Source organism: Salvelinus namaycush, chromosome 25, assembly GCF_016432855.1.
Source record: "Salvelinus namaycush isolate Seneca chromosome 25, SaNama_1.0, whole genome shotgun sequence".
Lineage (NCBI taxonomy): Eukaryota > Metazoa > Chordata > Actinopteri > Salmoniformes > Salmonidae > Salvelinus > Salvelinus namaycush.
This window is the reverse complement of record NC_052331.1, coordinates 38,635,227-38,647,853: the sequence shown is the minus strand read 5'-3', so window position 1 is coordinate 38,647,853 and position 12,627 is coordinate 38,635,227. Positions and strand designations below refer to the sequence as shown.

The 12,627-nt window shown below is 41.6% G+C and overlaps 1 protein-coding gene across 1 annotated transcript in view; it reads right to left on the bottom strand.

Moving 5' to 3' along the window:
- Window positions 1–2,450: 2,450 nt before the first annotated feature.
- Window positions 2,451–12,627, bottom strand: part of LOC120019934 (E3 ubiquitin-protein ligase rnf213-alpha-like) — a 59,266-nt gene continuing 49,089 nt past the window's right edge. Inside the window, exons 45-56 of the mRNA XM_038963345.1 lie at window positions 11,842–12,016; window positions 11,425–11,519; window positions 11,063–11,311; window positions 10,737–10,866; window positions 10,503–10,583; window positions 10,141–10,321; window positions 9,418–9,619; window positions 9,193–9,270; window positions 8,882–9,079; window positions 8,402–8,494; window positions 7,744–7,922; window positions 2,451–3,308 (exon numbers count right to left, since the gene is read on the bottom strand). Of these exons, the coding sequence (XP_038819273.1) occupies window positions 3,158–3,308; window positions 7,744–7,922; window positions 8,402–8,494; window positions 8,882–9,079; window positions 9,193–9,270; window positions 9,418–9,619; window positions 10,141–10,321; window positions 10,503–10,583; window positions 10,737–10,866; window positions 11,063–11,311; window positions 11,425–11,519; window positions 11,842–12,016 (1,812 nt within the window). The 3' untranslated portion in view covers window positions 2,451–3,157. The remainder of the gene's footprint in view (window positions 3,309–7,743; window positions 7,923–8,401; window positions 8,495–8,881; window positions 9,080–9,192; window positions 9,271–9,417; window positions 9,620–10,140; window positions 10,322–10,502; window positions 10,584–10,736; window positions 10,867–11,062; window positions 11,312–11,424; window positions 11,520–11,841; window positions 12,017–12,627) is intronic.

Sequence of the window (12,627 nt, the reverse complement as noted above, 5' to 3'; positions counted from 1 at the left end):
ATTTACCCTTTTAATGTAGTCAGTCCAGTTTAGATCATAAAAGCATATCATGGACACAATTCAACCAAAAACACAATCAAGATTGCTTTCACTTTTTAATTACCAAGTACTCGTAAGTCTGTAGCATACCATTCCTACTGAGGCAATTTTCGGCAAAACAATCACTGGTGTCGCATCTGCGCTGTTGTGGGGTATACAAGGCCGCCGGGGCTGCGCTGAAGTGGTCCTCCTAAAAAAATTAAGGTTGGCAGGTCTGCATCACATCATACGTACCTCAGTGCTGCTTGTAATCATCAAATGTAATACAACTATTGGTGAACACTTCTCCAGCAATGTTCATGAACGCCAAAAGCTATCCATATTTATGCCACCACAGTGCAACGCTACGTAGTCGTGTCTGTCGTTCTGTTTTTGTTGTTGGTGTGTGCCGTTGGACATTATGGAATATTATCAGTAATCAGCCAAGATAGCCTTGTTATTGTCGCTCAACCCTACAATGAGAGGTTATCTAATGTGTAATGTGTACATTTTGTATTTTGCTCAACAACAAAAAAGTTTGATGCAGTGTGAACATGACAATTATATACTGATCAAAAATATAAACGCAACATGTAAAGTGTTGGTCCCATGTTTCATGAGCTGAAATAAAAGATAACAGAAATGTTACATACGCACATCTTATTTCTCTCAAATTTTTAACACATTTGTTTACATCCCTGTTAGTGAGCATTTCTCCTTTTGCCAAGATAATCCATCCACCTGACAGGTGTAGCATATCAAAAAGTGGATTAAATAGCATTATCATTAGTGGTGCACCTTGTGTTGGGGACAAAATGCCACTCTAAAATGTGCAGTTTTGTTACACAACACAATGCCACAGATGACTCAAGTTTTGAGGGAGTGTGCAATTGGCATGTTGACTGCAGGAATATCAACCAGAGCTGTTGACAGATAATTTAATATTAATTTCTCTTCCATAAGCCACCAACGTTGTTTTAGAGAATTTGGCAGTATGTCTAATCGGCTGCACAACCGCAGACCACGTTTAACCACGCCAGCCCAGGACCTCCACATCCGGCTTCTTCACCTGCGGGATCATCCGAGACCAGCCACCCTGACAGCTGATGAAACTGTAGGTTTGAACAACCTTAGAATTTCTACACAAACTCTCACCAGGGTTTTGACCTGACTGCAGTTCGACGTTGTAACCGACTTCAGGGGGTTATGTGTCGCGCTGCATGAGGAAAATGGTGGTCACATCTGATACTGACTGGTTTTCTGATCCACGCACCTACCTTTTTTTAAAGGTATCTGTGACCAACAGATGCATATCTCTATTCCCAGTCGTGAAATCCCATAGATTATATTTTTGTTCAGTATATTTAATCACAACATGCAACAATTTCAAAGATTTTACCGAGTTACAGTTCATATAAGGAAATAAATTAGGCCCTAATCTATGGATTTCACATGACTGGGAATACAGATATGCATCTGTTAGTCACACATACCATTAAAGAAGGTAGGTGCGTGGATCAGAAAACCAGTCAGTATATTGTGTGACCACCATTTGCCTCATGCAGCGCAACACATCTCCTTCACATAGAGTTGATCGTGGCCTGTGGAATGTTGTCCCACTCGTCTTCAATTGCTGTCCGAAGTTGCTGGATATTGGCGGGAACTGGAACACGCTGTCGTACACGTCAAATCCAGAGCATCCTGAACATGCTCAATGGGTGACATGTCTGAGTGTGCAGGCCATGGAAGAACCGAGACATTTTATCAAGTTTAAATGGAAACCCTCTAGAAATGTTGAGTGCAAATGATTATATCACTTTGTTTTTAAAATTATGATCATTTAAAAATGGATATACAATTGAACAATTACCCTTAACGTGTCCGGTTTAGATCATAAAAGCATATCATGGACACAACTTCATCTAAAACACAATCAAGATTGCTTTCACTTTTGGGCCGAATTAATTTATTTCAATTAACTGATTTCCTTATATGAACTGTAACTCTGTAAAATCTTTGAAATTGTTCAGTTTTAAATATACTGAAAGCAAAGATTTTACAGAGTTACAGTTCATATAAGGAAATCAGTTAATTGAAATAAATTAATTCGGCCCAAAAGTGAAAGCAATCTTGATTGTGTTTTGGATGAATGTGTCCATGATATGCTTTTATGATCTAAACTGGACTGACTACATTAAAAAGGGTAAATGTTCATTCAGTTAAGATTAACTTAATTTTGACCCAAACATAAATTTGATGAACTTACACTTTTAAAAACAAAGTGAAAACCCTATAAAAAATGAGTGCAAATTATTTATTTCATTTGAACTTGATTTTACATTTTAACCAAGTCTTAGAATTGCTTTCTCTCTGATATTAGCAGGATACGGCACATCATTTGTGGTGGAAAACAGTGAAGGACAGCCATGATATAATGGCATCTCAAAGTGCGATGATGGCTCCAGCCCCTTTAATTCAGGATGTCATGATTGGACAAATGACTTAAGACAAAGCAAAGAATCTACTCATATTCAATCAGAACAAAAAACTAAAAAGTTATATGTTTTGGAGATGAGGGCTATACTGAATTCTCAACCAGATACAATTCTAATGGCATTCACTAACAAGGCTGCAAATTAGACAAAATGGACCCATAGCACCCACTGATCTAAAGTCAATGGTGTCAGGATATATTATCTTGGAAGAAACGCCAAATAACAACAGTCTGAAGATTGCGAACCTATTTTTAAAAAACGAGGTAAAAACGAGAAAAATATAAACAATTTTACACTTCATCAAAAAAAAATATAGAAAAGTTTGAATAAAATCTCAACGTAAATTATATTTCCCCCAAAAATGAACATAAAAAAAAGATTCACTAAAAAATATTACTTCTAACAGTCAGGGAAAATCACATTCAAAGCAGTTTTTTTGCATGGAGGAAGGCATGATTCTTCATATTTACCATTTGAATATGCTCTGTCTACATCTGGAGTGTCAGTGGGGCACATACTGTACTGTGCTATCACTTAAAGGCTAATAACAAATGGTGTTTATGAGAGGCTACTCCTGTTATCTACTCTAGCATTTCCCTGATTGTTTATAGTAGCCATTTACATTCAAATGGACAGTTGATCAATTACATAATCCATTCCTGTTGGGAAGTCACAGTAAATTTCCAGGTCTCTACAATCTGTGAGAGGAGTATCTCGTCTGGGAAGGAGGCCTCCACGTCAGGCAGGACTTCTACTTCTTTGCGGTCCATGTATCCAGCCAACGTCTCTTTGACACTAACAAGGTAGAATGAGAGAGAGAGAGAGAGAGGAAAAGTCTTGTGATTTCAGACCTCAGACTATTTATTTTATTTCACCTTTATTTAACCAGGTAGGCTAGTTGAGAACAAGTTCTCATTTACAACTGCGACCTGGCCAAGATAAGAGCAGAGCAGTGTGACACAAACAACAACACAGTTACACATGGAATAAACAAGCGTACAGTCAATAACACAATAGAAAAAAAATAAAGTCTATATACAGTGTGTGCAAATGGCATGAGGAGGTAAGGCAATAAATAGGCCATAGTAGCAAAGTAATTACAATTTAGCAGATTAACACTGGAGTGATAGATGAGCAGATGAAGGTGTGTAAGTAGTGATACTGTTGTGCAGAAGAGCAGCAAAGTAAATAAAAACAATATGGGGGATGAGGTAGGTAGATTGGAAGGGCTTTTTACAGATGGACTATGTACAGCTGCAGCGATCGGTTAGCTGCTCAGATAGCTGATGTTTAAAGTTAGTGAGGGAAATGTAAGTCTCCAGCTTCAGTGATTTTTGCAATTCGTTCCAGTCACTGGCAGCAGAGAACTGGAAGGAAAGGCGGCCAAAGGGGGTGTTGGCTTTGGGGATGACCAGTGAGATATACCTGCTGGAGCGCGTGCTACGGGTGGGTGTTGTTATCGTGACCAGTGAACTGAGATAAGGCGGAGCTTTACCTAGCATAGACTTATAGATGACCTGGAGCCAGTGGGTCTGGCGACGAATATGTAGCGAGGGCCAGCCGACTAGAGCATACAGGTCGCAGTGGTGGGTGGTATAAGGGGCTTTGATAACAAAACGGATGGCACTGTGAGAGACTACATCCAATTTGCTAAGTAGAGTATTGGAACAGTTTTTACCCCCAAGCCATAAGACCCCTGAACAGGTAACCAAATGGTTACCCGGACTATTTGCATTGTGTGCCCCCCAACCCCTCTTTTTACGCTGCTGCTACTCTCTGTTTATCTTATATGCACAGTCACTTTAACTATACATTCATGTACATACTACCTCAATTGGCCCGACCAACCTGTGCTCCCGCTCATTGGCTAACCGGGCTATCTGCATTGTGTCCCGCCACCCGCCAACCCCTCTTTTTTACGCTACTGCTACTCTCTGTTCATCATTAACTATACCTACATGTACATACGACCTCAATAAGCCTGACTAACCGGTGTCTGTATGTAGCCTTGCTACTCTTATTTTCAAATGTCTTTTTACTGTCGTTTTATTTCTTTACTTACCTACACACACACACACACACACACACACACACACACACACACACACACACACACACACACACACAGTCTTGTACAGCTAACCTTGTGGGGACATACAATTCAGTCCCATTCAAAATCCTATTTTCCCTAACCCCTAACCCTAACCCTAACCCTAATCCGTACTCTTACCCTAACCCTAACCCTAACCTTAACCCTAACCCTAACCCAAAAACCTAAACTTTATCCTAACCCTAAACCTAACCCTAGCTCCTAACCCTAACCCTACAACTAACCCTAGCTCCTAACCTTAATATTTAACTTAATTCTAACCCTAACACTAATTCTAACCTTAACCCTAACCCCCCTAGAAATAGCATTTGACCTTGTTGGGACTAACAAAATGTCCCCAGCTGGTCAACTTTTTGTTCATTTACTATTCTTGTAGGGACTTCTGGTCCATTTAGCTGGTGTCTTTGTGCTAACAGATGCAAGCTGTTTCTACTAGCATTGCTACCATAGAAATTTGAAATAAGAATGAACAGAAAGGGCGTCTCCTTTTAAGTCAATGATGCCATAATGGGTGGACTGGCAGCCATTTTGAGTGTACCCATGACAGGAAGTAAAAGCAGTAAGTGTGCCCTTCAATCTGTTCTGTGATTTATTGAGTCAACTCAACTGACAATAACTGGTCGTTTGGATCCTGGATGCTGAGTGGACGAGCAGCTCTAAGCCGTGCTGTATTGGCCGTCACAGACACACCTATGCCTGCTAACAGTTCCATCTGAAAATGATCACTGCGCCTCCATAAATATATCTTGTTCATGTTGCTGTCCGAATCATCTCCTGTATTTATCAACTTCCTGCCTAGCATTTAGCTTGGTACAACGGGAGTTAACCTCTAGAAGTCTAAGCAGTTGGGGCGGTCATACCATGGATCATTTAGCAGTTTGATTTTTAGTTTTAGGACCCATTTAGGTATAAAAAAAAATCTAAATACATTTTTAAAAATCAAATATTGGCCTTTACTACTATAGTCCATAGAAATGCATTGAATAACACATTCATAAATGTAAAAAAAGACAGTCCAAAAAGGAATAAGGTTTTGAAGTGTCTGTCCTATATCCAGGATATATAAGAAAGCTCAGGAATTCGAAAACATTTTTGGACACATATTTAACTCCTTATTTTTATCGGCACAAAGCTACTTCCATTTGTTTGTATGGGTTACCTTGAGACGAGTCCTGTGACACTTATGGGGGTCGTAGAGCTAAACGGAGAACAACATCGTGTTCATGAGAATCTCCCCTTTTCAATGAGTGGTCATAACTGTATCTCGACCATCTTCCACTACAGATGCGGAAGGCCGACATAGGTGGATACAGTGGATTGAGACACAGCCCATGCAAATCAGGTATCTCAAGCTTAAACTGAGGAATTTTGACGGGGATTTTTTTATTATGTTACTTAGATTGATGCACCGGTGCGTCAATAGACTCCCTTAGGGATTAATATAAGCCTCACTGTCTGCCTGTCCAACCTCGGAAACAATGTTTCGATCTCTGTAGTACCATACATAGCTAGCTAGCGACAAGAACGTTGTCCAGCCTGCATAGCAACCATTTTGTTTAGAACGGACGACCAGTCCTTTTGTATAGCAACTACGCAAAAATAATTAACGACTGGGTCGCATCTGTAGCAACATGGCTAAAATAACTAACAACCAGATTTTTGTCCGGACTTTATCTTCTGGTGAAAGAATGAAATTGTATGACTTGACATATCAAAATAAAATGTATGAAAATATGTAATTCATTGTTATTTGAACATGATGGTCACAGTTTTATAAGAGCTATCGTGCCGTGGCTGAGATCTTTGCGGGCTATACTCGGTCTTGTCTCAGGATGGTAAGTTGGTGGTTGAAGATATCCCTCTAGTGGTGTGGGGGCTGTGCTTTGGCAAAGTGGGTGGGGTTATATCCTGCCTGTTTGGCCCTGTCTGGGGGTATCGTCGGATGGGGCTACAGTGTCTCCCGATCCCTCCAGTCTCAGCCTTCAGTATTTATGCTGCAGTAGTTTATGTGTCGGGGGGCTAGGGTCAGTCTGTTATATCTGGAGTATTTCTCCTGTCTTATCCGGTGTCCTGTGTGAATTAAGTATACTCTCTCTAATTATCTCTTTCTTTCTTTCCTTCTTTCTCTCTCTCGGAGGACCTGAGCCCTAGGACCATGCCTCAGGACTACCTGGCCTGATGACTCCTTCCTGTCCCCAGTCCACCTGCCCGTGCTGCTGCTCCAGTTTCAACTGTTCTGCCTGCGGCTATGGAACCCTGACCTGTTCACCGGACGTGCTACCTGTCCCAGACCTGCTGTTTTCAACTCTCTAGAGACAGCAGGAGCGGTAGAGATACTCTGAATGATCGGCTATGAAAAGCCAACTGACATTTACTCCTGAGGTGCTGACCTGTTGCACCCTCTACAACCACTGTGATTATTATTATTTGACCCAGCTGGTCATCTATGAACATTTGAACATCTTGGCCATGTTCTGTTATAATCTCCACCCGGCACAGCCAGAAGAGGACTGGCCACCCCTCATAGCCTGGTTCCTCTCTAGGTTTCTTCCTAGGTTCTGGCCTTTCTAGGGAGTTTTTCCTAGCCACCGTGCTTCTACACCTGCATTGCTTGCTGTTTGGGGTTTTAGGCTGGGTTTCTGTACAGCACTTTGAGATATCAGCTAATGTAAGAAGGGCTTTATAAATACATTTGATTTGATTTATCGCGCCGGGTCGAACGCCGCCATTTACCCGTGACTGTATTCATGATACAGCACTGCCACTTGTGCCTTATTGCTTAAATTACAAAAAATACATTCCATTGCATGAGCCACATCAGTTAGCATCATTTGATAGAACATTCCAAAATACACAAATTATTGCATCACAATACCAGGCAGCCATTGCAAGTGTACCCATGAGTTTACCAATCAATTGCCAGGGTTAAAGCTTCCAAGCCTGTTCTGTTCATTCTTATTTCTATGATTGCTACATACTCGAAAAAATGTTAGCCACAAAACAAGCCAAACTAGAAAAGTGAACTATCCCTTTAAAAAGTTAGAATGAGTGAATATCGTTGCATGGTTTGGAACCTATGATTTGACCCAGAGTTCCTCCATGGTTGCCATTTGACCTCACCTCCAGTCTGGTCTGTAGGTATCTGAGACATGTGGTTTCCCCAGATTCAGCAGGAGGAACTCGTGCATCTCCAGCAGCCAGGTGTCAACGTGACCCTTGGAGATGAATCCTTGGAGCAGTCTCTTCTGTTCCTCCTCCAGAGGCTGCTGGTACTCTGCAGACACCCCAGAGAAAGGGTCCTTGAAGAGGAGAGAGGGAGGAAACTCTCTCAGCTGTACAAATACTAACTTAACATTTTACAATGTAATACGTTTGAATTTAAAACATTGAACCCTCTCTCAGAAAGAACTCACACAATTGACACAGTCACGTTGTTCTGTGGATGATTGTGTCATGTTTTGTGGATGATTGTGTCATGTTTTGTGGATGATTGTGTCATGTTTTGTGGATGATTGTGTCATGTTTTGTGGATGATTGTGTCATGTTTTGTGGATGATTGTGTCATGTTTTGTGGATGATTGTGTCATGTTTTGTGGATGATTGTGTCATGTTTTGTGGATGATTGTGTCATGTTTTGTGGATGATTGTGTCATGTTTTGTGGATGATTGTGTCATGTTTTGTGGATGATTGTGTCATGTTTTGTGGATGATTGTGTCATGTTTTGTGGATGATTGTGTCATGTTCTGTATCTCGTTGGTTGGTCTGAACGTGTCTTACCCTCTTCAGACTCTTCAGCATGTTCTCTGATTTGAGGGAAGACAGGAGCTGCCACAGAGCCACACAGTGCTTCAGACTGCACCTGCCCAGAGCCTACAGAAACGGGACCGCATAGAACACACGTTAGGAACATTGAAAACAATTCACCACTTGCATTTAAGGTAGAATTAGCGATGCACAAAATAAAAAACAGCAATATCTGGTTGATTTCTAAACAATTAAGAGCGTTGAAGTGCGAGGGCTAAACCTCTCTGCTGTTTTGGTTCACGTTGTAGCAGAGTGAATCGCACAGCCGTGCACATGCACAGATACTCTCTGTGTGACTGTGAGAGAGAGAAGTATCGCATCACGTTCATCTCAATGTCTGCAGTGCTGTTTGTGACATCATCCTGTTGCCGAGTCTCAGTTTAAGTTGATATTGACCAAACCAAGTCATGTGTTTCATGTAATATCATAAATGGTGTGGCGGGGCTGTGTCACCTTTAGGATGTTAGAGTCCATCTGCTCGCCCATCTTCAGCATGTTCTCCAGGTAGCAGACCAGGGGCATCTGGGAATCTCCCCCAGTCATGGACAGGAAGCCCAGAGCCAGCTCTACAGCCTTCAGGGCTTCACACACCTCACTGTACGACTGCAGATCCCTGGACAGGGCTGTGAGGGTCAGCGATGGCAGATGCTCCTAGAAGAAACAACATTACAACATTTTAATATTTTTTGTAAAGTGAAGTGAATAATTACATGCCATATTAAGAGTATAAACAAAAACAAGTTTGATGATGAAGAACGACTTGCCTGAGACACATTTCCTTTCACCATTTTGAAAATGATGTCATAATCTCTCTCGTGTCTGGTGACCAGAGTGGGGATTCCCTGAAAGTCAACACATTGGTTCAGTCAGTGAGTGCCATATTACCTTCCACTAATAGTCCAATATTCCACTCAGATCTGTGAACACTGAAAGGGTAGGAACTATAGAAAGTGACTACGGACTGAAATGGAACCAAGCCCTGGACTTACAGTCAGTGTGATGAGAGGCTTGCCCTGCAGGAAGCGGGTAAGAACCTGCTGCTGGATCTTGGGCAGGTCGTACTCAGACAGGGTCTCCTTGCCACGCTCTAAGCTGTACTGGCAGTTAGACAGCACCAGGGGCAGCAGGTCCTTCTCCAGCTCATAGCGGATCACATGCAGCTCTGTCAGCTCTGACAGGCTCACCTTGTAGCTGTTGATGCAGAAAGTAACCACCTATTCAGTCAACGGGCTTTAACCTATTTAATTTATACTGTTCATTGCTTTATTAATTGCTTCCCATATTTTGATCATTAGTCCACTGTTAATACAATCCCCAATTTTTCAATATTAAGCACTTTTCAGTGCAGAGCGAAAACTGTGGTGATGATACAAATGGTCATTTGAACAAATGAACAAAATCCTAACATATCGTTTTGAGTAAACAATCTAATTGAAATCAAATGTATTTATAAAGCCCTTTTTACATCAGCAGATGTAGTACTTATACAGAAACCCAGCCTAAAACCCCAAACATCAAGCAATGCAGATGTAGAAGCACGTTGGCTAGGGGAAAACTCCCTAGAAATGCGGGAACCTAGGAAGAAACCTAGAGAGGAACCAGGCTCTGAGGGGTGGCCAGCCCTCTTCTGGCTGTGCCCGGTGGAGATTATAACAGTAGATGGCCATTTAAAATAGTTCGGTGGAACTATCTCTCATTCTTCATTAGTGTACCTGGTGTCTTCCCCAGTGTGGCGGTCCACAGAGTGCAGCAGCTCATTGTGAAGGGCCACCAGGTGGCTTAGCAGAGCCGTGGAACACAAGCCTGGACCCTGGCGCCGCGGCAGGAGGTACTGGAGGTCACTGTCCAGGTCCAAATCCTCCTTCCAGAAGTCCTCTGGGATCTTTATCTCATCTGCACACACACACACACACACACACACACACACACACACACACACACACAATGACAACGTTCATTATTCACAGACAGGAGCTGTCAAAACCACACACTAAACAGTAGATTCTTGTTTTTGACTATTCATTCTGGTCGTAAGGGCAACCTGCCATGTTTTATAGAGGACAGGGTAACTCACTGGTGGCTACAGATACTCTGAGCAGGTTCCATGTGTTCAGAAATATCTGGACTCGCTTCTCGTACCACACTCTCATTGGTCCTGTTAGAAGATTAACATTTATTGAGAACAATTTTTTTTATATCACAAAATTCTGTTTTTAAGGAAATCTATATGAAATTGGGCAAATCGTCAATAACTCGGCTGGTAACTGTGTTGCATAGTACCAAGGATGGATTGTTACGATGCAGTTACCTGACTGTCTTTGGATGAACTCTCTGATGGAGACATCCATCAGGTCTGATGAGTTCTGGAACTTGTTCACCAGACTCTTCTGTAGGGTCAGGATATCAGGAAGGAACTTGACCAGCCGAAACTCCGCCTCCTGTTAAATCACCAAATGAATAAAGCAGCCGATCATGTGATTTAAAAATGTCCCAGAATCACAAAGAAACCATTCAAATATGCTGTTGACATTTTACCACATACAATAGCAAGAAAGAGCACATATTTAATAATAATAATAATACATACTTACAGAGCGTTTACGAAAAACCCAAAGACACTTCATGACTGTTTACCTTCTGTAGGAACCTCCAGAGTAATGGCAGCTTGTCCTTTCCGTCATTCTGCTCTACGATGTGGGTGAGGCTGAGTAGGGACACCCTCTCTCTGCAGCTCCAAACCCCTGAACAGTGGACCTGGGAGCCCTGAGGCAGGGAGGACAACGGACACTCGTCCCCAAATGTCACCCTCATGACGAAGTTAGAGGAGACACGGGAGTCGTCTCTGATGGTGGCGTTCACCTCCCTCAGCTGCTGGTCAAGGTTCTGTGATGACACACACAAATGGTTGTCATTGTCCTTGTCAAAGCTGGAATAGAATATCTTTAATCACGCTGTACAGTACTAGCCAACTGAAAATATTATCCAAAAGGATTCACCTTCAACTGAGGAGTGATGATGTCAGTAGCAACAGTTGTCTCCCAGGTATTTCTGGCCTCTTTAGTTGAGAGTTGGGGATCATTGTCAGCCGGCACTAGAAACAAAGACACGACGAGTCAATGATGGGGCTACTAGTGTGCTATATAGTCTTTTTTTTTTATAGCTTTTATAATTGTAAACAGCAGAGTTCAGCAGGTACTCGCACTTAAGCCATAAAAAGGAACAAAATATATACTAAAACATAAAAATAAAGCTATTTTGTTACTTTACAACGGCACTTTGTGTTTTCTTTCCAGCATGGGTTTAAATTAAGTATATTTTACATCCCGGCCGTCTTGTTTTTTTTCTCCTTTTTATGGCTTGAGTGTGAGTACCTGCCAAACTCAAACAATTCCCTTTGAAATGAACGTCCTTACAGTGATTGGTCGGTGGTGGTTCCAGAATGGATCTGACTATCAGGTGGACGGTGGTGACCGTGTCATCAGTTCCCTTCCCCAGGGCTTTGGTCAGCTGATCCATGTCTTTCAGCAGGTGACAAATCAGAAATTCGCAGGCGTCCTGGACTGGAGGCTGTATGATCTGCTGGATGAACTAGAAAGAAAACGGGGAGATTATTGCAGGAAAGAATACAAGAGGGTGAAAGTGCAAGGTGCTGTAAAAACAAACCCCCAAAAAAAGGAGAATACGCTTCAGCCTTTAGTTAAAAAGTTCTACCCGATGACATCATCAAAAGTTAATCACTGTTTTAGAAAATGTTGTTTTTTTTCAAACACTATGAGATTCGCGGTGACGTGGAGAGCAAGAAAACACCCTGCCTCTGGATAGAAACTTGTTGCAGGTTTTGAAAATGTTTTAAAAAATGTTTTCACTGTTTTAAAAAAAACGTTTAATCCTACCATGTGATGTCACAGAGAAGTATTATTTTAGGACCTCCTTATCTTTTGAACCACAGATCATAGAAATTGTGCTATTTTCACATATTGTAGATGTTGGTTAGGTGCTGGAGATAACGAATGAGGTTTAAACGTGGCATAATTGTCCTTTAATAGTAATTAAGTATATTATCTTACATTGGTTAGGTGCTGGAGATAATGAATGAGGTTGAAACGTGACATAAATGTCCTTTAATAGTAATTAAGTATATTATCTTACATTGGTTAGGTGCTGGAGATAATGAATGAGGTTGAAACGTGACATAAATG